The sequence below is a fragment of the Gymnoscopelus microlampas genome (genome assembly GCF_963454915.1).
Source record: "Gymnoscopelus microlampas genome assembly, chromosome: 11".
In the NCBI taxonomy this organism is placed as follows: Eukaryota; Metazoa; Chordata; class Actinopteri; order Myctophiformes; family Myctophidae; genus Gymnoscopelus; species Gymnoscopelus microlampas.
Window position 1 is genome coordinate 18054772 of NC_139948.1, and position 26757 is coordinate 18081528.

Below are 26757 nucleotides of genomic sequence, written 5' to 3' on the forward strand. Positions count from 1 at the left end.
GTCTCCTCTGCAGTGTTGTGTTTGTGTCATCCCCTCAGATGAACAGAGACCCTCTCAGAGGGGTCCGTGGAGAATCGTTGCCTCTTGGGTAACATAATCCCGCCCCCGCCCATATCCGAACACACTGCACTTTACTGACAACTGAGCGCGTTGCCATGGCTACTGACAACAACAACACAACACACACAGACACCAGGCGCCCCCCCCCCCCCCCCCCCCCCGTAACCCACCCATCTGTGCCCCCCGGCACCCTCTCCCCCCCACTGCAGCTTCTGTGCCCACGTAGCCCTCCCTTTCTCTCCCTCTCTCTCTCTCTCTGTAGACTCAACCAGATCCCAGTGCAGGCAACACTGGCACGCAGTGGCCGCCGGGGCAAAGTGCTCAAAGGCAACAATGGGTTATAATTCATGAGGCTTATCGTTTTTTTGACTAACACGTTGTGCACGTATTGCATGTGGGTTAGCCCGGCCACGCCCGAGTGGTGTCCGAAGTGCGCGTTCGCGTGCGACGTCAGTGGGAGTTTTACCTCCTCTCGTTGTCGTCCAGGTGGGCGAACAGCACGTTCTTGGAGATGGCCTTGGCCAAGGCCGTCATGGTCTTGTAGTCTTTTGGGATCACCTGTGGGACACAAGGCAGTGGTCTCAGTACAAGACATGGACTACAACAACAACGAGTTCATCGCAACAGGCTCTATGCACAGCAGCCATATTGGAAAGAAATTCCTTCACAGGTGTTACCAATTATTCTAATGACGGCTCCGTTCCATTTAGTGTAGCACTGTGGTTCTCAAACCTTTTAATTTCAAGGACCCCCATAACTCTGAGAGAGTACAAATGGAACCAAATGGACCCTTACGGGTCCATTTGGTTCCATTTGTACACTCTCAAGAGTTACACACTCGTAAGGGGCCATTTGGAACCCCTTCAAGGAACCATGAGGGTCCCTGGTCCACACTTTGAGACCCACTGGTGTAGCAGAGATGTTTCCAGTGAGCCAACATGCACAACATCAGCACCCTGACTCTGTTTGACCAGAATGGAACAGAGCCTTCATTAGCGTCATTGGCAACACCTGTTTTCTTTCCAATATGGGCTGCTGTGCATGGAGCCTATTATTTGTAGGACAATTAATCGTCAAGTAAAACGTCGTGAGCGTGACAGCCCCAACGCTGCACAGGTGCAGGGAGCACACGAAACCACCGACACAAACACACATGAGACTCAAGACTTCAAAACGCTGACTAAACAAGAGTCAATGAAAGAGCAATGTATTGGCAGCCTCTGAAAGGACTAACCCACACGTGTGCCTGTGTATTTTTGGGAAAAGCCCATCTGTTGGTTGGTTGGTTGGATCACAGCTCGACATGTACTGTACCACTAGCTCCACTAAAGTTCACAAGAGGCCTGGATTCATTCAGAAAACATGCATTTTTTTAAGTTCATGTACAAGGCCTTGTGGTCTGTGTGTGTGTGTGTGTGTGTGTGTGTGTGTGTGTGTGTGTGTGTGTGTGTGTGTGTGTGTGTGTGTAGGGAATGGCTAAAGTGTGCTGCCACTACAAAGCCTCCGAGGCCTGTATTTATGGAACAGCACAGCAGAAAACTAAAGCTCCTTTAGTGTGGGGAATGGAAAGAGAGAGCGAGAGAGAGAGAGACATCACATAAAGAGAAAGTTGGATATTTAGTGGTGACATGGGTAGATGGAGTCAATTGTGTCAGTGTGCGTGTGTGTGTGTGTGTGTGTGTGTGTGTGTGTGTGTGTGTGTGTGTGTGTGTGTGTGTGTGTGTGTGTGTTGTCTTTAAGGGCAGTGAGCTATAATTAACGAAAAAGCAACAGATGTCTTGCTATACAAAGACAACCATGCAGCACAGAGCGACACGCACGTGCTCGCGCACGCACACACACACACACACACACACACACACACACACACACACACACACACACACAAGCTGGAAAGAATGCATGATCCTGAGGTACACATTATGAGCTGTGTATTATAACTGTAAGGGACTCTGTGAGGTCTGAGTAGTAGATTTAGAGTAGAGATATATTGAATTATCTGTACCAAACAAAAACAAATTGGGACATCTGATAGCTTGCATCTAAAGCTTTGCTCAGACTACAACACAATCGGGGTGATTTTGGGTCAGAAACAAATCCCCCCCCCCCATCCCGTGTGCCGTACGTGCCCGTGCCGTACCACAGCCTAGACTGGGAGTGAATCTCGGGCATAAGTATCCTCTAGTATAAGCGATTCAAAGATCCAAGCTTAAGCCAACGGTGGTGCGGCGGACAGCTGAGGCTTGTAGAGGGAAGAACACCGTCTATAACGTCTCTTCTCAGACATATCCCGACCGTTCGTCACGACTGCTAATTAAGCCTTATTTACATCTGCTAGTCAGCTGCTGCTGCCGTGCTGCTTCCGTGTGACATGAAATGACGTGCGGTGCTGAATAGAAGCCTGTAGGTGTGTGGTGCCATTATTTTTTAAATTGTGTAGTGTGATCATGTTTAAGACAATCTGAAAGAGTATCTTATAAGATCAATCATCCTGTAGTGTGAGATGCTACCAGATGTCAAAATCGTTCACGACTTTATAAATCCTTTATGTGTGATCCAACCCATTGAGACCTGAAGCCGATTCTATATGTCTCCTAAATCTCAACAGTATTCTGAAAAACCTATGTTTCTATATCAGAGGTGCTCAATCTTTGTCCATGTCAAGGACCCCCAAAATGATATGTATTTGGCCGCGGATCAAAATATTTTGTTCCAGGGACCCCCCAGAAGCAAAGATTTTAGTAAAAAATGCTCGCTTTAAAAATATATATATTCAAAGATTTGCACACGTTTTCACGATTTTTCAAAAATAGCAGATCTACAAGCTCGTAGCGCGGCACTCGGTGCCGCGCTACGAGCTTGTATATCTGCTATTTTTGAATAGCCCAAAGTGTAAAATAATGCTTTTTAGCTCAAATCTAAAAATGACACAGTTCCAGGTCTTAATGGGTTAAGGCTCTTTGAGTGAAATTGAAAGCGGGGATCCAATCCAAGTTGATCGTCGCCTGTGAACTGTACCATCCATCCAGCCATCTTCAACAGCTTATCGTAAGTGGGGTCGTAAGAGGTAGCATTGCCTGCAGGGGGGGCGCCAGACTTTCCCTGGCAACAACGTTAGCCAGCTCTAACTGGGGGATCCTGAGGCGATCCCCACCTAGGCCAGCGTGGAGATAAGATTCCTTCCACCTAGGCTGCACTAGCCTTCCTGCTTTCGTGTATAGAGGGGCGGGTTTAAAATCAGCGCGGAGAGAATGCGCCCGATCCCATTGGTTCACCGATCTGTCCGTCAGCCCCCGCCCCCGTCAACACAACATTATGAGCGACGCCCACTGCACTCTGGTTGGTTGGGGTTAATGAAACACTTCCTATACCGGGTACACCGAAGCGCTGGTCCAGGCTTTTATTTTTTAGCAAAACTAAACAATAAAAGCCTGGAGATCGAGGCTACCTTCCACCTGGTCTGTGACCATTCATTTTTCCAGAGGTAAGCAACAACCTCTGCGAAAGGTCCTCCAAAACATGTTTTTGGTTGTTTTGAAGTCACTTTCGTCATGCGTCGCACCGTTCATCCCCTTGACCTCAAGGGATATGCAAGCCAATCTCCTGAGAAAAAACCATTTCAGACACATGTATCCGCCGCGGGTCATGACCCAGTTTCATGACCATAGGTGAGAGCAGGAACCAGTGGCGTGCACAGACATTTTGAGGGGCAGGTGCTCAAGTAGATTATACTTTTTTTAGTTTACTTGGTCTGCTCTATTTTCCCTCTACACCTATACCTCTTTGCCAAAAATAGCCGATCTACAAGCCCACAACGCCTCGCAGCGCGAGGCGTTGTGGGCTTGTAGATCTGCTATTTTTGGCTAAAGTTCTCCTCAGAAAAGGGATGCTAGGTTTCGAGTGGTTATGGTAAAAAGAAAAATCATATCACATAAAGATTTGGCGGACCCCCTGTAGTAACTCTGAGGACCCCCTGGGGTCCCGGACCCCCTGTTGAAGACCCCTGCTGTAAACTGAAGAAGAAAAAAACTTTTTTTTCAAAAGGGCACTTCTGGTCAAGAGGGCAAAGGGCAGGTGCTCTAGCACCACCTAGAGTCTATCTGTGCATGTCCCTGGCAGGAACTACGATTGACTGGTAGACCGAGAGCTTTGCCTTCTGGCTCAGCTCTCTTTTCGTCACAATGGCGCGGTACAGCAGACGGAGAGCTGCGATTCTCAGGCTGATCTCCCGCTCCGTCCTCCCCTCACTCAAGAACAAGACACTGAGGTACTTGAACTCCTTCACTTGGGTTATAATGGAGTGGGCAATGCACCAGTTTCCTGCTCTGAACCATGGCCTCAGATTTAGAGGTGCTGTACTGTACCAAGAAACCAAAACGGAATGAAATTCATGATCATTCTCGGTCTCAACTCGCGACGTCAGTAATTGCTCCCTTGCTGTCATGACGAATGCGTTTTATGCGATCTTTGGCGACATCTAACATCCCCCTGATTTTTCATGCCTCTTTCGTTTGTCCATACCATTCATTTATCCGTTTGTAACTCAGAGAGTATACAACTCTAACCAAATGGACCATTTGGTTACACTCTCAAGAGTTAATTAATGAATTAATGAATGAATTAATTAAAGGGACTACACCATGAACTTTTTCTTTTTTGTGTGTTCTTGGTCTCCCCTACCTCTCTTCTATCCCCAAAAATACCCCAGTTTGAACACTCTGGCTTTCACAGCAAATCTGGGGTTTTCTGTAAATTTGTCTCAAAACAGGCCAAACTGATTTGCACCCTGAAGTGACGCCACGTCAGGGTACAATACCTCCCGTTTTACCTACCAAAAAAAAAAATATTATCTTTTTCTTATTTATTTTTTTTACTTTTTCCACACAGAACCAGGAGATAACATGCATACAAACTGGCTCAATAGCGCCCCGTGCCAAACTGGACAATGTGGTATTGCAGGTGAAAGTGCTTTATAAGCCAGAGAGTAGTTAGTTGGAATGAGTATGTCTGAGGCTTGATTCAGGCTCAAACCTTTTGAAAAACGTTTGAGGGACATAAACAATATGATATTAAATATTATTATTATTTTTCAAATTTATGGTGTAGATCCTTTAATCAATCAATTGATGGGTCTCAGGTTGTCGTTGATTTTGTCTCCACAACATTTAAGGAAAATGTTAGTACAGTACATCAGGGCCTCTGTGCTCGGGTAAGCATGCATGAGAGTGTGTGTGTGTGTGTGTGTGTGTGTGTGTGTGTGTGTGTGTGTGTGTGTGTGTGTGTGTGTGTGTGTGTGTGTGTGTGTGTGTGTGTGTCAATGGCTAGAGGTAATCCCCTCTTCCTCTGAAGAGGTACAGTAATGTGGTTTTACATTACGTTCTAATTCACTCCTCATTCACATTTGTCATGGCGGCCCGCAGAGCATGAATGAATCTGTTATTTTTTTCTCTCTCTCTTATGCCATTCACGTGTATGTGTGGCTGTGTGTCAGGCCCTGACATCGCCTAAGTCTTTGATGTGGAACAAAGGCACCAGAGGGTGTGGTTGCTCCCCTACCATCCAAGGTTGAAACCTCTGGAACAGACACCTGGGCCAGAAAGCGCGCGCGCGCGCGCGCGCACGCACGCACGCACGCACACACACACACACACACACACACACACACACACACACACACACACACACACACACACACACACACACACACACACACACACACACACACACACACACACACACACACACACACACACACACACACACACACACACACACACACACGCAATTATAACACAGTGACAGGGAGTTCATGCCGTTATGTCATTACCCAGCAATTAATGCCATGTCACGTTAATCACAATCTGACGAGGGCAGGAACAATCTAAGGAGTGTGTGTGTGTGTGTGTGTGTGTGTGTGTGTGTGTGTGTGTGTGTGTGTGTGTGTGTGTGTGTGTGTGTGTGTGTGTGTGTGTGTGTGTGTGTGTGTGTGTGTGTGTGTGTGTGTGTGTGTGTGTGTGAGAGCCTGTATCTCCGAAGCCTACAGTATACCTGTTGGCAAAGGTGCCAGTGTTGCCAGGTTCTGTGAGAGAAATCAGGTCTAGGCTATTTTCAAATAAAATCCTTGCAGGGAAATTATGATAAGCAGATCTGGCAACCCTGAAAGGTGCACTCTTTCTTATCCAGCTGTATTTTATTACAGTGAAGAGCTGGAGGGAGTCAATGACAGCGAGACAAGATGACTGATACTGGCCTCTGCTGTGGACCAACTCAAAGTCACCTTAGGAGATAAACGACTGAGAGAGAGACTGTGTGCCTCAGCAGCAGACAGCGTTGCATGCATACTGTATCTCCTGCTTGCAGCCCTGTGAACAAACCGAAACAATCTGCCTTGTAGCTCATAACGCAGCCTTCACGGCTGCGTTATGAGCTACAAGGCAGATTCATTCGTACACGATAGAACGACATAGTTGCTAGCTGAAGGAACAAACCAAAACGGCTGTGTGTAAGTGTGTATTTTGTGTTTCCAGAAGTCCTTTCTGTTTTTATCATAAGCTGGGCCTGGGGGTCATCCTTTAAAAATGGTAGGATAAGTGTTAAAATATAGCTCTATAGTCTGATAGTACTCGTTGATATAGAGTTTGTTCAGTAACAGGGGTCTCACCGTCTCTCCAGCTCTTTAATAAACTGAAAATACATTTTCATTGTATCCAATCAGGAGAGAGAACTCACGCTACCCTGGATCCAGACCATACACCCCCGCCCACTCTCTGAGTGAACTGCACACAGCTTCAGTCTGATAAATCAGGCTAAACTCGCACATGATACAGGATAAACAAGTGAAATTGCCTACTCGGCAAAGGTTCAAGGAATGCAATACCCGTTGTACCCTTCTGTCTGTCTGTCCCTTTTATGCCCAAATATGGAGATATCTCTATCTATCTGTCTGTGTCCCTTTTCTGCCCATATATGGAGTTCTATGTCTACTATGATGTCATATTGCTGACATTTGGGTAAACCATATTGGGAGATTTTGAGGATTTATATTTTCGGAGAACCACAGATCCAACTGACTTTCCACTCTTTGAATTGATCGGTTCTCCAGATATGTGTGTGGGGGGACAGACGGACGGGCCATACAGACAGACTGACGGAGGGACACGCACACAGAGATTCCGTGAATTTATAGATAGATTATTGGATCTAGTTGGTTTCATTTGATAAACGTCTTCTGAGCGACTTCCCTTTGCCCTAAACGACTAGACCTCTCAGTGTGTATTCTGTGAATCTCTGTGTCATGGGTAAGGCTTTCTCTATATCAGAGAATAATTGGAAATCTATCCCGGTAAATCTGACATTTGAAAACACATAAAACCTCAACGTTGGGTGATCAGTACCATTTTGATGGCAGACGTATAAGCAGTGTGTTGCTGCTGCCATTCAATCGACTAAAGCAGTTCAAGTATCTGCAAACGCCATGATGCTTCATTTCCTGTGAGCATAAATGTCCCGCATTAACCTCCTCAGGGAGTCATTAATAGGCCCATTCCCGGGGTTTTTCCTGGCTCAGAATGGGCCTTTGGGGGGTGACTGCTAAGTCCGTACATTTTCTACTCAGTAAATCAGTAAACTCTGATCCAAAATGTTTCAAATACTGATAACCTGTCTATTAACTATATTAACATTGGTGCAGACATCAGAAATTGCAAAAAGAAAGGTTGAATGGGCTGAACCTGAAAGACACTATTAAACACATTCAGAGAGGATTTGAATAGCTACTTTTATTCTCAATTCTTATCTTTTGGCGCTGGTGACTTTCATTTGGCGCTGGCTAAAACCTCTTTGGAGGGCACCAAATATTCCTCTATGCAGGACAAATCCTGTTTATACATACTGCTTAGAGAGTCATAATAGGCCCATTCGTTCACAACTCCTCTACTATGGCCCTGCTTGACCTCCAACTGGCTCCTGCTCCTACAATATATTATAAATGTGCAATTAGTTTAGGTCTCATAATTGACTTTGATGGTTAAGAGGCTGTTATGTTTTGCTACGGTCTACTGCCGGTATCTCTCTGATCAAAAGTTAATCTGCCTTTATCGTCCCAGCCCCGTCACTGACCCATATCTAATTACATGCAATACATTCACAAGACGTGGGATAAATTCATTTTTGGGTGTTATTGTTCATTCTGGAAACATCTGATAAGCAGACCACTTTGCTTATTATTTTTGCTTTATCAAAAGGCAATTATATTTTGGATATTCGTGCCGTTGCCAAGTTGCTATCTCACCTTGGCACCCATCTCTGGTTGAGCGCAACCTTGCAGAGCTCTCTGCCAAGTAACTATTGTGAGATATGGTATGCGAGTGCTGTATCTGTTAGTGCGTTGGTTCTCAAAGTGGGGTCCGGGGACCCCCAGGGATACTTGAGGGGGTTCCAGGGGGTACCCAGCTAAATGATGGACAGGAACCAAATGGGCCCTTATGGGTCTGTAACTCTGAGAGTGTACAAATGGAACCAAATGGACCCTAACGGGTCCATTTGGTTCCAGTTGTACACTCTCAGAGTTAGATTAACATTGATTTTACAATATTAATTGGGGTCCCAGAGATAGAAATGGGGGTCCGTAGCCTAATGCATGTCAAACTGGGGGTCCTTGAAATTAAAATGGTTGAGAATCACTGCTATAGAGCCGTAAAAATCTTCTCTTATAGGGGTCCCTGGCATATCTTTTCAAATGGGGGTCCGCGGGCTATTAAGTGTCAATTTGGGGGTCCTTGACATGAAAAAGTTTGAGAACCACTGTGTTAGTGTATACGTTGGGTGTGTGTGTGTGTGTGTGTGTGTGTGTGTGTGTGTGTGTGTGTGTGTGTGTGTGTGTGTGTGTGTGTGTGTGTGTGTGTGTGTGCGTGTGCGTGTGTGTGTGAGAAAGTGAGTAAATCACCTTTACAGTCAAAGCCAGATTACAGGTCCTTCCAACCAGACTCAATCTTTCTCTGTGGTACCCTAATACGTTTCCTCCTCATTGTCTGCACCATGACCACACTACAGTTACTGAAACTCTGTCACACATTCTGAATGGATGCTATTTATATAAGGGAATGTACATTGCTGGGCACGACAGAATTGTTGACCTATTAGTTAAGGACATAAGTTCATATGTTTCATCGTCTGCCAAAATGTATAAGCACTCTTGTGTTTCAACTGCCATGTTCATGCGCAATAATAAACATGATGCATTTTTAGATGTCACAGCTAATACACCAGATGTTTTTCTGCATTCCTTACCAAGGTGCTTAAGTACCAACGTCTTAAGGATGCTATTATACAGCTTGTTTACAAATGTAAACTGCTTGTGTTCATATTTGGAAGCCTCTGTAATGTCCATAAATCAGTTGTGAGAGGCCTGCAGATTGCAGGAATGCCCAAGACAAGAGCTAAGGCATTGGCAAAATGCTGTTCAGTGTCTGTGATAATTGGCAGTCGCCATATATGGAGGAGGCGATGCTTCCTGTACCCGTGATCTGTATCCTGAAATATTGTTGAGTTTTCCAACTTTGTGCATCTGCTATTGTTTGTGTTCAAGTGTGTGTGTGTGTGTGTGTGTGTGTGTGTGTGTGTGTGTGTGTGTGTGTGTGTGTGTGTGTGTGTGTGTGTGTGTGTGTGTGTGTGTGCGCGCCATACCTTGCGTACGTAGCTGACGGCATCCTCTTCGGTGTAGACCTCGGCACTGACGCCTCCTCTGCGACGGCGTGCCTTGACCACCGGGTTGGGCGGCGGGGGGGACACCTCGTCATCATGGGAGTCAGACTGGCTGTTGGACTTCTGGCGGGCCAGGATCTGCTTGCATTCTTCCTGTGAACGTATAGAAGAGACGAGACACAGGGAGAGGGAGAGAGAGAGAGAGGGTTTTTTTATTTCCTGAGTGAGCAAAAAGGAGGAGAGAGAGGAAGAGAATACATGGGATTGTTTGTGATAAAGAATCGTACTGTAGCTTTGTGAGGGGAGAGAGAGGAGGAGCTCTTAATACAGATATCATAATGATGAGATAAGAACATCAAGAGTAAGGAAAAAATCACACCCAGTGTGAAGTGGGCGGTGTGTGGTCATCACAACATGACTCACTTTAAAAAAAGGATAAATTACTTTTTTTAAAGTCCATACTGCTATTCATAGGGCTGCACATGTGTCATGTGTTTCCTAGCCAATCACAGTCCTGAATTTGCAAAGTCAGCCAATCACATTACAGTTAGTGGTGATGACACTAGCTGTAATGTGATTGGCTGATATGAAAAAAGTATCGATTTGCATTAACAATGGAAGGGTTAGGGGGTACACACATTTTTTGGTCGGTGTCCAAAACTCACTTATAGGGGGCGGCTACACCGCCCCAAAAATCACACCCTGTGTGAAGAGAGTGGTGCCTTTGATGAGCCCCGTATTGATGTTGTCATCAATGTTTGTTTATTGGACATACATACATACGGACACGGACAAAGTCAGATATAGGAGTGGTTGGCACCACTCAAAAACACAATCGTTAGATTCTTGAGATCCACAAAGGCACGACGTGGCTCCGATGGGGGGATCTTGGACTTCATGTGGCCACCAGCCTGTGACATCAGTGATCTATGACGTATACGATACGATAATAATACTTTATTGTCAGTTCACACTGAAATTTGTCTCGCGACCCAGCAGGCATGTATGCAACACATAAACAGTACACACATTTGACATGACACAAAAAAAACAAAAACAAAAATACATACATAAGGACATATGAAGACAAGAGCAATGTCCACCACTCAGCCTACTCCTGGCCTAAAACTCCTGATTAAGCCTCAATGTCGACTGATGGACAAAGGACCTCTTCAGTTTGACCTTATTGTATGTTGGAACACCGTATCTCCTTCCTGAAGGCAGCAACCTATATACTCCATACAAAACATGGCTAGTGTATGCAGTGATATTCCTTGCCAACCTTAGCATACTGTTATTATACGTAGATGTATCAAGCCTCTGAAGTGGTTGTCCAACAATCTTAAGGCACGCTGGCTCACAGTGCAGCCGCTGAGCAGCGCACCGGAAGCTCACCGGAGAGAATCTACAGTATGATGTATGACTTGACAAAGTTGCAGTCCGATCAGAGCCCTATTGACTTCCATTATAAGTTAAACTTAAATAAGTTAAATATGACAGAAAGTATTAACCATATTTGGTGCCGATTGGTCCAGTGGCTTGTGAGATCAGCTCCAGAAAAACACACCGACCCTCTTATAGAGCCTCCCGCAGAGCCACGTCATAAAAACAATCTCCAAATAGCCACTTCTCCCTAAATTCCTCCCTCAGGGAGTCTTGGTACAAGATGCTTAAAGGCCCTTGCACACAGAGCCTGATGCAAAGCTTTATCGGTCAATCAGGAATCAATACAGTAATCAAACTGGAAATAATGCCATCGTCAGACGGCAATTTCGGAGCAGGTGTGCCAAGAGGTAATCGAGAAGCGTGTGTTCGTTTTAAATGGTTGTTGTCCCTTTCTTTGCCATGTAAATATAATGGACTGTGTGGGACTTGCACACAGTCCGGCTCAGAGAACATAGCTCAATGGATCCCCATAATAAACCAAACAAAATCAAATCTAATAAAACCAATCCCAGAGAAAAAGCAGAGGTGGTGCAGAGAATGTTCAAAAGGATGCAGGACATGGTATCAAATATTCATCAGTGCAACGCTGGACAAGGAACAGGAGCCCAGAAGACCTCTCCTTCCTCTCAGAAGCTGAACAACAAGAAGATAAAGATATCGGCACCTGATTAAGGATGAATAATTTGCCACAAACTAGATTAAGGCGCTAGCATTACTGTGTTAAAGACCACAGCGGGATTACACATTTGCGGAAGCATTGGTAGGCTAACGGCCAGAGGGGGACATTAAAAGCGTGTTACTGCTGTGTGCATGGTGTGTTCGCCGCTGCTTTGTGTCTGTGACAAAGACCTATCTATAGCCCCCACATGCTCTCTTTCTGTCTCTCCCTGCAGGTAAAAAATAAAGACCGACCCACGCATCACTACTGTGCATGTGTGTGTGAGAGAGAGGGAAAACATGTAACGTTTCAACGGTGGATTTCGTGCGAGCCACGTGATTGTGCGATCAGAAATATATTGGAGGAGAGATTGAAGAGAAGCAGGGGGGGCGGTTCAAGACAGATAGGTGGGCAGACCTTATACGCCACGCCCCTGTCCTGTCCTGCCAGCACAGCTGGACGTCGATTCAAATCTGTCACTACCACCCCTCCGGCTTAACAACAATGGCTCCCCTATTCCGTGTCCGTACCTTCTAAACAGAACAACAAGGCAGAATAATGGCGCAACATTACACTATTCATTGTGTGTGTGCGTGTGTGTGTGCGTGTGCGTGTGCGTGTGCGTGTGTGTGTGTGTGTGTGTGTTCTCTTTCTGCTTATGAAAGCTTTACAATCAGAGTGTAATCACAGTATAAGCGATGCTATGTTCGCGCGCTGGCCATCCCCGGGCGATGGCATTTCTCACTGAAGTGCAGCCGTGTGTGTGTGTGTCACTCAAAATCTCCTCTCACTCCACCGACAAAAACGTTTTGCCTCCCTGCCGTGCGGCCGGAAGCAAACAGAGGTGTTAAGACAGACAAGCCTGGCTCTCTGACACAGCAGTGCGGAGAGAGAGAGAGAGAGAGAGAGAGAGAGAGAGAGAGAGAGAGAGAGAGAGAGAGAGAGAGAGAGAGAGAGAGAGAGAGAGAGAGAGAGGAAGAGAGAGAGGTAGAGAAAGAGAAAGGGGGTTAACAATTGATGGTAAGAGTCAATGCAATAAGGGCCGTAAGATGGATAATGGACGGATACATGAGGGAGGTAACACAGAGGTGGGGGGAATAACAGAGAGTGAGAGAGAGGGGGGGGGGGGGGGGGGGTGTAGATACAGGTGCATGGTAAATTCCTCAATGTGGGTCCACTCTGCGTTAAATTAACAATGAGGACTTTTACGGTGTAGAGGCTTTCAGGGGGGAAAAACTAACCCCCCCCAAAAAAAAACTGCAGAGCACCGTGAAGAAGCCGCCGAGCTACCGTGTTAGCTGACAACGAAGCCAAGCAGAACCTGTCAAAATGCAGAGCTTGAGGTACAGCTCTGGGCCGGATACCCCTGCAGCAGTGTTTCTCAAACTTTTTCGTGTCAAGGACCCCCACATTGATATATGTTTGGCCGCGGACCCCCATCTGAAAAGGCTTTGAGCCAGGCGAGAAGTTTTGTGTAAAGAAAAATATATATATATTATAACGTTTTCTATATTTTTGAAATAATTCCCAAAAATAGCAGATGTGCAAGCTCGCAGCGCGGCACGAAGTGACCCGCTGTGAGCTTGTAGATCTGCTATTTTTGAAAAGCCAACGTATAAATGGAAGTGGTTGAAATGATTTTGATAATATATTAACTACTTTTGCTGGGGACCCCCTTGGAACCCCCCCAATGACCCCACTTTGAGAACAAATACCCCAACAGGCCTCTAATGAGCACGGGTTTCTCTCGCTGACTGCATGTCGTCTTCCTGCGGACGTAAAACCCCCTTGTCATTCCAATGGCAGGTGACACTAATGCTACGATTTAGTGAATGCTAATGCTTGTAAGCGTGGTATGCAATTCCCAACAATATGGCGGGAAGCGCTTGTTTTGGTCCGGTGCTTTGTTTTCACAACAAATGCGTGACTTTTAAAAGAAAACGGCTGATATTCGGGAACAAGTCAGGCACACGGACGGTGAGGCCTTGAGGCTTGCGAGAGTCTGCCACGAGCTGGCAAGCTGCGTGCGGTGCACGGAATAAGTTATCACGTGAACCACCATGAGCGTATCCTCCACATCCTCCTCCGCATGCCTCAGGGAATCACAGCAATAAGCTCTGCGCACAGCAGCCATATTGGGAATGAATTGGGCCCCTTCCTTAGTTCCTTCGCAGGTGTTACCAATAATACTAATTAAGGCTCTGTTCCATTTAGTGTGGCATAGTGGTTGTCTTATTTTCAAGGACCCCCATAACTCTGAGAGTGTACAAATGGAACCAAATGGACCCTTACGGGTCCATTTGGTTCCATTTGTACACTCTCAGAGTTACACACCCGCCATAAAGGGCCATTTGGGAACCAAAATGGAGTGTTTCTAGTGAGCCAACATGCACAATATCAGCACCCTGACCAGAATGGAACAGAGCCTTCATTAGTATCATTGGTAACACCTGTGAAGGAAGTAAGAAGAGGCCCAATTTCGTTCCAATATGGCTGCTGTGCATAGAGCCTATTGGGGGGTGGACATTTTCATTGGGAATAGCATACACGCATGTAATGCTACATAGCAATCAATAGAGTGGAGGGTGTTCTCCGACTGCTGCAAGCTAGTGCTACGATGAAACGTTATTTTCACCAATCTGTATGGTAGAGAATGTTAATGCAATATAACTAGCAGATCTGCGGCGGTTAAAGGTGGTCTCCCTTCTCTTCCACAGAGAAATGTAGACCTTAGGTAGGTCACCCACTGGTTGACAAAGTATTTGAAGCAGACGGTGCACTGGGTTGGACTCTGGATGCGTCACCGTCTTTCTTGTAGTTTGGACATCGTCGCAATTACCTCTCACCATCAGAAGAGGGAGACAATGGACATAAAGCTACAGATTGTAGCTTTAAGGTGGATTTATTCTCCATGCGATGCTTTTGTTGTTGTTTACACTCTGGCTGTTTGTTCTTTTCATCTTCCCAGCATTTTCTCATACACTCTCACTCTCTCTATCTGTCTCTCTCTCTCTCTCTCTCTCTCTCTCTCTGTCTCTCTCTGTGTCTGTCTCTCTTGTGTGACTGTGAGGTAAATGTGATGCTCAGAGATGCTTGCCTCACTGCTGTTTCAATGTGCTGATTACACACATACACACACACACACACACACACACACACACACACACACACACACACACACACACACACACACACACACACACACACACACACACACACACACACACACACACACACACACACACACACACACACACACACACACACACACACACACACACACACACACACCTCCGAGGTCACACACACACACACACACACACACACACACACACAAAACAGTCACAAAACACACACGATTCTTGCTTACGCAGAGTCACTCCCTGAGGGAACAGAGCCAGCAGGGAGAGGAGAGAGCGAGGGATAGAAAATATATCATCAGCACACACACACACACACACACACACACACACACACACACACATGCACACATTGCAGAGGGAGCTAAGAGTTCACATATTGTTCATTCCAGCTTAATCTCTCTAAGAGTAGGTAACAAGGGAGCGTCCTCTAAAGAAAGGCTGCATGCAGAGACTAAACATCCACACTGGCTCAGCAGCAGCCGTTCTCCCCACACACACACACACACACACACACACACAGACAACCATAACATAACGGCCAAACACTGGCTCCAATCACAGCCACGTCAATCCATTTCAGTCCAGAGCACATAGTCTATGATCACACACACACACACACACACACACACACACACACACACACACACACACACACACACACACACACACACACACACACACACACACACACACACACACACACACACACACACACACACACAGTAGTAGCAGGTGCTGTCGGCTCCACACAACACCTCTTTGTGTTTAGCCGACGATCGTCGCCACTTACTGCTGACTCGGACACGCGGCGCGGCGGCCGGCGGAGCCACAGCTACAGGAGGCTAGCCTAGCGGCGAGGGCTACGTTGACGAGCGGCGGTATTTACCATGGCATGGAGCGGCCCAGGAGGCCAGACCTGCTGGGAGTCCCTCAGTGTGTCGGAGGAAGAGGAGGAGGCCCCGGGCATCGGCACCCCCCTGGGATGAAGCGCTCACGACACGTGTGCGTGTGTTGTTTTTGTGTGTGTGTGTGTGCGTGTGTAAGAGTGCGCGTGGGGGGAATCAGCAGCGGCAGACCCCCGTCTTACGCACGCCTGGCACATGCATCGTACCGCAGCAGCCTCTCTACATGCCGGCGTGGTGTGTGTGTGTGTGTGTGTGTGTGTGTGTGTGTGTGTGTGTGTGTGTGTGTGCGTGTGTGTGTGTGTGCGTGCGAGTGGAGAGACCAAGAGTCCAACAGTGAGCGAGTGAGTGTGTGTTTGTGTGTGAGAGAGAGAGAGAGAGAGAGAGAGAGAGAGTGACCGTATGTCCGCAATCCCCGCGAAACAACAGCAGCAGAAGGGAGATTATCGATGCAAACACTGATCCTGGTTAAAGTGTTCCTTTCCCCATCGCTCCTGCAGCACTCTGTCTCTCTCCTCTCCTCCCCTCTCCTGCATGCGTACACTCACCCTCTTGTCTCTCCTCTCCTCCCCTATCCTCCGCCTGCTTGCGTACACACACACACACACACGCACTCACAGCAGCGCCAGGCGGAGCGATGGCAATGTGCGAGCGAGCCCCCCCAGTTCTGTACCGTCGCCATGACGACGGGCACCGCGAGCATCCCGTCTGATCGGGGAGTCGAAGCAGGAAGCGACACCGAGTGCTCGCAAACAAACAAGCACGCACACACACACACACACACACACACACACACACACACGCACACACACACTTGAGCTGATGCTTGTACAAAGATTTTCTCTCTCTGCTTTGCTAGCTACCTCACTCTCTCTTCTGCTGTCAGTCAGAGACACACACACACACACACACACACACACACAGATGCAGTTCACTGTGAGGAGAACATTATGTAATTCATCTTAACACTGGCTTCTGCATGTGTACGTGCGTGCGTGGCCGCGTCACCATCGGCCCATACGCGGTCTCTCTGTGTGACGGGCCACGGGGGGAGGGGGGGGGGGTCCGGAGGACCGCGCCGCTGACACGCGCCGCTCTCCTCCTCTCCTCTGAGGTCACAGGGTCGGTGCTGAAGCGCCGCCATTGTTTCTCTCCAGTCCGGTCGTCTTGTTCGGCAGTGTTCTATCGTGACATGTCCTCACATCTGGCACAATGACCCCACTACTAGTGGCGCTGATGCCACCACCGTGCGTCACGGGGGGAGAGCTGGGGGGGGGGGGGGGGGGGGGCTTATGGTGTTTAAGACACAGAGGGGTCCTCTGTGAGGCGAGCTGACAGAACATCTGCTACACGTCTCTGCCAAGCAGAAGAAGAGGATGCATGTGTTGAAGGAGGCTGGAGCTTTTGCTTTGAAGGACTGAAGCCACGGCGAGCCTGTTAGTCTCCCACAGTGGCTCTCTCTCTCTCTCTCTCTCTCTGAGTGTCTCTACTTCGCTCCCCTCCCTCCCTCCCCCTCCCCCTCTGCCTGCGTCATTATCATCGGCTGGCTGCCAGTAGAGAAAGAGAGGTGACAGGACAGGAGGGGGAGAGAGAGAGAGAGAGAGAGAGAGAGAAAAGAAGGAGGCTGAAGTGCATGGACACTTTGCATTGCAAGGTGCAAAAACATCCCGTGTTCATGTCCATTATTGAAGGAGATGGTGTCAGAAAGACACCAGGCCAGAATGAGTGAACTCACGCGCGCGCACACACACACACGTGCACGCACACACACACACACGTGCACGCACACACACGCGTATTGTATACTTGTGAGGACATCAACATTTTAACGCCATTTTTACAATTCTTTTGTCCATTTTTTGGGGCGGTGTAGCCGCCCCCTATAAGTGAGTTTTGGACACCGACCAAAACATTTGTGTACCCCCTAACCCTTCCATTGTTAATGCAAATCGATACTTTTTTTCATATCAGCCAATCACATTACAGCTAGTGTCATCACCACTAACTGTAATGTGATTGGCTGACTTTGCAAATTCAGGACTGTGATTGGCTAGCGAAACACATGACACATGTGCAGCCCTATGAATAGCAGTATGGACTTTAAAAAAAGTCATTCATACTTTTTTTTTAAAAAGTCATTCATACTTTTTTTAAAGTGAGTCATGTTGTGATGACCACACACCGCCCACTTCACACTGGGTGTGATTTTTTATCCAAACCCTAAGAAAAAGCTTGAGTTATTCTGAACTAAAAATATATGCGCTGTGACGCATTGTGAGCTTGTGGATCAGCTATTTCCGGCACGCGACAGTGGACAGGCAATAACTCTAACACTAAACATAACCTCTAAATTCCTAATCCTAACCGAACTGCTCTTGAGAGGACCGGGAAAATTGTCCACACAATGTCTATTTCTCAATTCTACTGTGGGGACATTTGACTCACACACACACACACACACACACACGTATAGAAATAAACGCATGCGCGCCCACGCGCACACACACACACACACACACACACACACACACACGCACACGCACACGCACACACCTCATCTAAATTCATGGTTTTCACATCGCAGTAGATTTCAATTGCGACTGCTCCACTTACAGGTGATGAATCACATTGGTCTATTTTGTTCATTCCTCTAATTGAGTTTGCACAAAGACCATATTGACACCGGGTTATGACTGACTCACGCCCCGACACCACAGCTGTGAGTGACTAATCGCCATCTGCCACAGCCAGCATCTCTGGCCCACCAATTCGTGTTGCCAGAGTCTGTGAGAGAAACAAGCAAGCAACCAGGTCTAGGAAAACCAGCCCAAAAGAAGCGACTATGGAACACATGAGCACTTTAAACCTATATATCAGCTGTTTGAAAATAGCAGATCTACAAGCTCTCCAACGCGTCGCATCGCGACGCGTTGGAGAGCTTGTAGATCGGCTATTTTCTTGCGGAGAAATTATAATAAGCAGACCTGGCAACACTGCCACCAATCTGATCGCTCGCCTCCAAAGTGCCCGACTGACGTGAAGAGAAAAACTCCTGTTCTTCTATCTTTGCTGAGTTTACCTTCATCTGGGCTCACTGCGTACAACAGCTTTCCCCTCACACACACACACACACACACCCAGCGGAGCATGGAGAGCGAGAGAGTGAAAGAGAGAGAGAGAGAGAGAGTGAGCAGACCCACCGGCTAAGCCATCAGTCCAACTCATCACTCTATTCCACACCATTACAGCGCCACAATGGAGCAGGCCGCACTGTTGTATTAGGACTGTGTGTGTGTGTGTGTGTGTGTGTGTGTGTGTGTGTGTGTGTGTGTGTGTGTGTGTGTGTGTGTGTGTGTGTGTGTGTGTACATATAGCGCTGACAGAGCCTGTCACTGAAGTGATGTGCACTCAATTGACGGGGGCTCCACCTCGTCCACTCCCTGAAATCACTGGCACGACAAAAAAACACCCAACACACGCGAGCGATCTGTCACGAGCCGACACCCCCACTCTCCCATTCATTGTCCTGAAAAGGGTGGGTGATGGGTAAGGGGGGGCGGGGGGCAGGGTGTGGTCCGTCGTCCGTCTCTTCCTGAAGTAAACACGGCCACTAAATCATACTTCTTGTTGCCGTCGCAATTAGCCCACCCACGGAGAACTCCCACCAACGACGAGGCGGCTGCAAACCCCTCCCTCTTTATCAACGTCGTCCTGTCACGAAAAAGCTTCACACCCTCCCTGCCTCTTACATGACAAATATGACATTCTCACGCTTGCTGCTGCATGGGAGTTCTTCATTATTGTTATTAATCCCCACTTCACAACACACACACACACACACACACACACACACACACACACACACACAGACAAAATTGAGTGCATGCTGCTTCTGTGACAGGCTCTGTTAGCATTACACACACTCAAACGATCCATCTCTACAGATTGGAAACTGGCCTTCCTGTCTGTCCACAAGGACAATATGTGGCACGTCTATGATGCACTTAACCACTTCAGGCCTATATACTTTGTTGTGTGATGAATATGAAAGTTGTAGGCTATCTGGCCAAGCCAGATACATCTAATGCGTCCATTATAAAAGTCCATAATCCATAATCGGTGACAACAAGAACGACACAATTTCATATTTCATATGATTTTAAATATATTAAGCATAGTTGTCTCCGCCAGGCCGAAAGACATGGCGGAGACTATGTTTTGCACCCTGTCCGTCCGTCCGTCTGTGAGCAGTTAATCTACGGCACAGTTAGCTTGACCCAGCGAAACTGTGCACACACACACTCCCTGGATAACAGAGAAGAACCTCTGCCCCAAATCTTTCACATGGGCCTGGCATAGCCACGAGGAGGCCAATTTGTGCAAAACTTCCAAACAAAATGCCTCAGCCAGGTCATGAACACAGCGTGCAATTTCCGTGAAATTTTGCACGCATATTCCCACTAGGCCTGGAGTGGCCCGTTTTGAACAAAATGCCGCAAATCATGAACACAGCGTCCGATTGCGGGGAAACTTTGCACGCACATTCGCACTACGTTGAGGCACACCCTTTTAATATTGCCCTATTATAGCGCTACCGTTTTTTGTGGGGAAAAAAATAACACATTTTCTACATATATATGAAGTGATTGCTTCATATACATACAATATTTGCATTCAAATACTCATCCATAAACATATATTTTCACATGTATATGCACATATGTACGTATGCACACACACATATATGGATACACGCATTCATATTACTTATTCATTATATTGATGCAATATATTTATAAATTACCTTTGCTTTATATATTTTCTTGAATGTTTTTATTGAGTTGAACGTTTTACGTTTGTTATGCAATGTATTCCACAGATTTACCCCTATAACAGATATCGTCGGTGTCCAGCCAGGACCAGCTAACTCCATTTTCAGTTTTTTTTTTTTTTTTTCATAAATCAAGGCTATTGAACACCCTTTAGGTCTGTGTAAAATATCAAAACATTTGAACCAATGAAAAGTATTAAAAAGCGCCTCTGACGAAAACTCCCAACTCATTGGATCCTCAAACTGTCCGTCAAAAACAAACAACTCCCCCCTCTCCTCTACAGCGCTGCTTTTCAACAGCATGAGTAGAGCGCGTTGCGCAGTGAACGAGGAGGAGGATCACGTAAACAAGCTCCCCGTAGTCTGTTAAAACTATGCAGTGTACCTGTTTATCAAACTTAGCACTGACGCTAATGTTATGAAAACAAGTAATTATATTTCTAAAATCTATTAAGTGTTTAATGAGGAGAGCAATGTGACAAGAAGAAAGGCGTTCATAGCATTTCTGTCGCGCTATTCTACTACCTCTTTGCAGAAGTTATTGTAATATTTAAAGTCCTGTTTATTATTGTAGGCCTATATAATAAGTGGCATGAAGCATCAGGGCATTAATTCACACGTTGTTGTGATGCATTGTGAGCTTGGAGATCCATTGTTAGCTTTTGAGAATTTGTACCCTTCAGAAACCTCTCCCTTAGCAGCGAGTGGAGCTATTGTTGTTTGGACACCTAACTCCACTTCAGCTTGATTTCTGCTCGTCTGAAACTGCTAACTCCACTTGCGCTGGGTAAAGTGTTGATTTACCCGCGATTTGGGTAAAGTGTTGATAATATAATGACACATGCAAGTATCCGACAATATATAAAGTCACTATACCAACTTTGATGAGGCAGTGTTGCTTTGTTTTAAAAATATAAGGTTTTCTTCATTTCCTGAAAAACGTATATTTTGTTTTTGCGTTTCCTGAACAATGAGCGTTTTGGAGTTAGCAGTTTCTGGCTGGACAGCAGAGATATACATCTTGACTTTTGTAAGATGTTTATTTTTTTATAAGTAATTTTTGTGTGATACACTGTGATTGTAATATTGTCTTTCTATTGTTGTTAATATATTGTATATTAATGTCTTGGACCCCAGGAATACTAGCGGACGTTAATGCATCAGCTAATGGGGATCCGTATAAATGAACAAAAAAAACAGAGAGACAGAGAGAGCTAAAGCTAAAATGTGTGGTTGGGTTGTCCATTAGAGCACATGGCCCTCTGGATGCTCCCTGCAGGAGGAGCAAAACAACGGAGTGCCCCTGACAAACGTGTCAATCAGAGGCCTTTGAAGGGTCTCTGTGGGTTTGTTATGATAGGACCTGGTGACAAGTGAATAGCTAGGAGAGGAGAAAGCCTTCTAATGTTTCACAGGTCTCTGTGTGTGTGTGTGTGTGTGTGTGTGTGTGTGTGTGTGTGTGTGTGTGTGTGTGTGTGTGGGGGACTGGGGGACTGGGGAGGTAGACTGACTGACTGACAGACAGTTTGAGACTGGAATAATAAAGTCACACGCACGCACGCACGCTCACACACACACACACACACACACACACACACACACACACACACACACACACACACACACACACACACACACACACACACACACACACACACACACACACACACACACACACACACACACACACACACACACACACACACACACACACACACACACGTAAGAGAGTGGCGTTTTATTTTTGCTCTAGTATCTTAGGCCAGACAACTCTTCCACAATCTTTGAATGCTACAGAGTCTGTAATTCCACCTCACAAAAGTTCAACACAGGAAGCTGTCATTTATTTGTCATTTCCGCTGATGAAAATATCTTTACTAAATATATGTTTTTTTACTTATATGTATGGTTATGGGTATGGTTATTGTACTGATTGCACTGTTGACACGGTCACTTTTCTTTGCATTGTACTGATTGTAACACTTTTTTTGTTTCGGGCGGGATACTGTGTGAGGACACTGTAACCTGGTGTTGTTGTTTTTCTGCATGGTGCAGGACAGTTGTATAGGTGTATACCGTTGTTCACTATCGGTAGTGCTTCTTATTGTTATTTCTTAACTTTGTATTGCTGTATCCGACAGTACTTTCCTTACTCTGTATTTGTAACTCTAACCGCTGTGCTGACTCTGGGCGATTGATATTCCACCGCGGTATAGGTAGATATCTATCTATCTAATTTGGTTTAGGAGCAGTGGTGGAAAGTAACTAAGTACATTTACTTAAGTACTGTACTTAAGTACAATTTTGAGGTATTTGTACTTTACTTGAGTATTTCCAATTTTCAATACTTTTACTTCTACTCCACTTCATTTCAGAGGCAAATATTGTACTTTAACTCCACTACAATTATTTGAAAACTTTAGTTACTAGTTACTTTTCAGATATAAATTATTATATTATAAAACATACATTAACCACTTTAGCCATATTTTATACCTAGGCTATTTGAAAATAGCCGATCTACAAGCTCACAACGCGTCGCGATGCGACGCGTTGTGAGCTTGTATATCTGCTATTTTCAAATATTTTTGTACTTTTACTTTTGATACTTTTAGTACATTTTGATGCCAATACTGTTGTACTTTTACTCAAGTAATTATTTCATTCTGGACTTTTACTTGTAACAGAGTATTTTTATATTGCAGTATTGGTACTTTTACTTAAGTAAAGAATTTGAGTACTTTTTCCACCACTGTTTAGGAGTTATTACAGACTAGATCTGAAGACTTAGGAAATTGTGCGAGGCAACAAGTCTGCAGAGAGAGACTACATCTGCTCTGACAATACTGTGCTGAGAATGACGCAGGGCGACCTAGACCTACAGTCGCACTAATGAATAATCAATGCACCGCTGGCCTACATAGAGGCATGTCTGACGCCAATATCCAGCCATTGTTTACTCAAAGTTTCCCTAAATAAAAAAGGGTACGTGTTTTTTTTTTTATCGAGATCTGGAACATTCAGACCTTAGTAATGATGAGGTAAAAGCCAAAGGCGAAGACTTTCCACTCTATCTATACACAGAAAGGTTTTCCAAACGCTATTTAGTCTGCTACTTAGTCTTAGAGAAAAAACAAACACTATTTACCTTAACTACTGAAGTTTATTTTACCTTCTTCGTGTTTGGATGTGTACGCACGCACGCTCGCGCACGCACGCACGCACGCACGCACGCACACACACACACACACACACACACACACACACACACACACACACACACACACACACACACACACACACACACACACACACACACACACACACACACACACACACACACACACACACACACACACACACACACACACACACACATTTCAGCATGGGAGTATAAATGAGACATAACCGTCTGGGGAAAAATTATACAAAGTAATGGACCCTTGCAGTTGGGTGATATGTGTGGATGTGCTTTGTAGATGAAGGGCAGTTCGGAGGAAAAGAAATACAGAGAGGGGAAAAAGAGACTTCTAAGCGGTGAAGGAGAGGTCGGGGGCGGGGTGGGGGGGGTGTAGAAGGAACGAGGGTCGGGAATGGAAAAGACAGAGACAGAGAGATCACAGGGAGAGAGAGAGAGAGAGAGAGAGAGAGAGATGAAACATGTGAAAGAAGGAAGTGGAGGGGGCAGAGAGGAAGGGTAGATGGAGATGGATGGAGGGAGAGCAAGAGAAAGGGCAGTATGAAAGAGTGGAGGAAACGGGGGAGTGCAGAGGTGAGGCGAGGACAGCGAAGAGAGAGACTGATAGAGGTGAAATGGGAAGAGTGTGGGAGGAGAGGAGAGGAGAGGAGTGGAGAGGAGATGAGGGTTGGGCAGTAATACTGTATCCCAGGGTATTTGAAAATAGCAACGGTGTTCGGTTCATTACCCTCATAAAATATCATCACGTCATACAATGCAATCAGAGACACAGTGGACCGACGTTGTCCTCCGTTGAAGCTACAGTACAGTTCCCAGACTCTGCCGTCTCAACGTTGTTATGCTTCCAACTTATTATGTCTATGCAGTGGGGTGTATACTGTGTAGTGTAGTGGGGTACATACAGTACTGCAGTGGGGTGTATACTGTGTAGTGTAGTGGGGTACATACAGTACTGCAGTGGGGTGCAGTGGTGGGAAAAGTACTCAAATGTTTTACTTAAGTAAAAGCACCAATACTGCAATATAGAAATACTCTGTTAAAAAGGTCCAGAATTTTAAATGTACTTGCGTAATAGTGGGGTGGTGCATGTGTGAGGGAAGGATTCTGATTCGTGAGGGAAGGATTCTGAAGTTGGTTCCTTTCTGGGAAGTGTGAAGCATCGACATTAACAACATTAGGATTAGCAAGACTGGAGAGTTTATAAAAAGGGTGAAAGGGCTCATCTATGAGGCATACTGACATCTGTATTTCAAAAGACCATTGTTCCATTGCGGGGTACTTTTTTTTTTTTTTAAGTGATCCTGCGCGCTACACTCCCCTCACCAGCCTAGGGAGGCCAGGGCCGAGCTCATGCCTCCTTCAATGCATGAGAGCCAACTGACCTTCTTGTCACCTGACAGGGGGGGAGTTTCCCTGGTTGGACGTAGCGTGTGGAAGGAACACGTTATTCCAACCAGTTCCCTTCCCCTCCATCAGGTGCCCCGGCTGTCATGGGGGAGGCGTTACAGTGACCAGGATTGGTAATTTTTTTTATTTTGAACATACTGTTGATAATGGCTAAGAAGAAGTACAGTGGACGGTGGACGTCACAAACGTAACATGCAGACTTGCAAGGCACACCGTTGCTCCAATCAGCACCAAACTTGGCACAAACACTGTTCAGGGGTCTGCCATCAGAATAGCCACACCCAAGGGGCCACATGGATTTTTGGAAGGTCCATTATTGACAATACAAGTGAATTAGGACCTGTACAAGTTGGGTAAAGTACTTATGTTGTTTGTTATAATGTTCAGTAATTTAGCGCTACAGCCTACATTCTGGCGCAACAAAATACGACTCCAGACACATGGAATACATTCTAAATAAGTGAATTTCCTTCAGTAGAGGATATCCGGCCTGTGATATCTGCATTGCGGCTCCTTCGAGCCCCCCTGCAATGTTTTTAACTTTAACTTTTTGGGGCTGATTAGTGGCATGACAAATTTTATACGGCCACCCCTAGAGAGGAGAGGACAGCCTGTTAGATTTAAACCAATTAGACCGGGAACACATCTGTGTCATTTTAGATTTTGGCTATAACCATTATTTTTATACTTTGGCTATTCACAAATAGCAGATCTACAAGCTCGAGCTTGTAGATCTGCTATTTTTGAAACATTTGTGTAAATCTTTGATCGGATTGGCGGCCAAAAACATATCATTTTGGGGATCGTTTGGGGAAGAAAAGTTTGAGCACCACTGATAGTACAACAATAGTTTTTCAGAGAAATTAAGACATTTGTTGAGACATCTTACAGTTACAAATGTTCGTTTAGAAAAATATACATATTCAAAGATTTGCACAAATTTTCACGATTTAATTAACAAAATTGCAGATCTACAAAATAGCAGATGAGCTTCTAGATCTGCAATTTTTTATATCTGCTATTTTTGAATAGCCAAAGAAATCTAAAATGACAGAGATGCGTTACCGAATGGGTTAAGTACCAGAGAACATCCAGGAGGGCAGGATGACACCCAGACTCATGACCCCCCCACCTCCAAACACAAAAACACTCAACAATTACACACTGATTGCCACTCCACAACACACACACGTAGAGAGAGAAATAGTACTAGCAATAACACACACCCAAGAGAAGGAGAGAGAAACAGAGAGACATTCAGAGGCAGAGAAAGGTTATTCGGGGGCTCTTATATAAGGGCTGAGGACTGAGGCACACCTGCAGAGTCAGAGGTCTGCGCACGCACACGCGCACACGCACACGCACACACACACACACACCGGGGATGGAGGGACTTGGCTTTTGTCTAA

General features: G+C 45.9%; 1 protein-coding gene across 1 annotated transcript in view; it reads right to left on the reverse strand.

The window, feature by feature from the left end:
• The window catches only part of prkar1b (protein kinase, cAMP-dependent, regulatory, type I, beta), a 116062-nt gene that overhangs the window by 74313 nt on the left and 14992 nt on the right, over positions 1–26757 (reverse strand). Inside the window, exons 3-4 of the mRNA XM_084072056.1 lie at positions 9745–9915; positions 527–618 (exon numbers count right to left, since the gene is read on the reverse strand). Of these exons, the coding sequence (XP_083928182.1) occupies positions 527–618; positions 9745–9915 (263 nt within the window). The remainder of the gene's footprint in view (positions 1–526; positions 619–9744; positions 9916–26757) is intronic.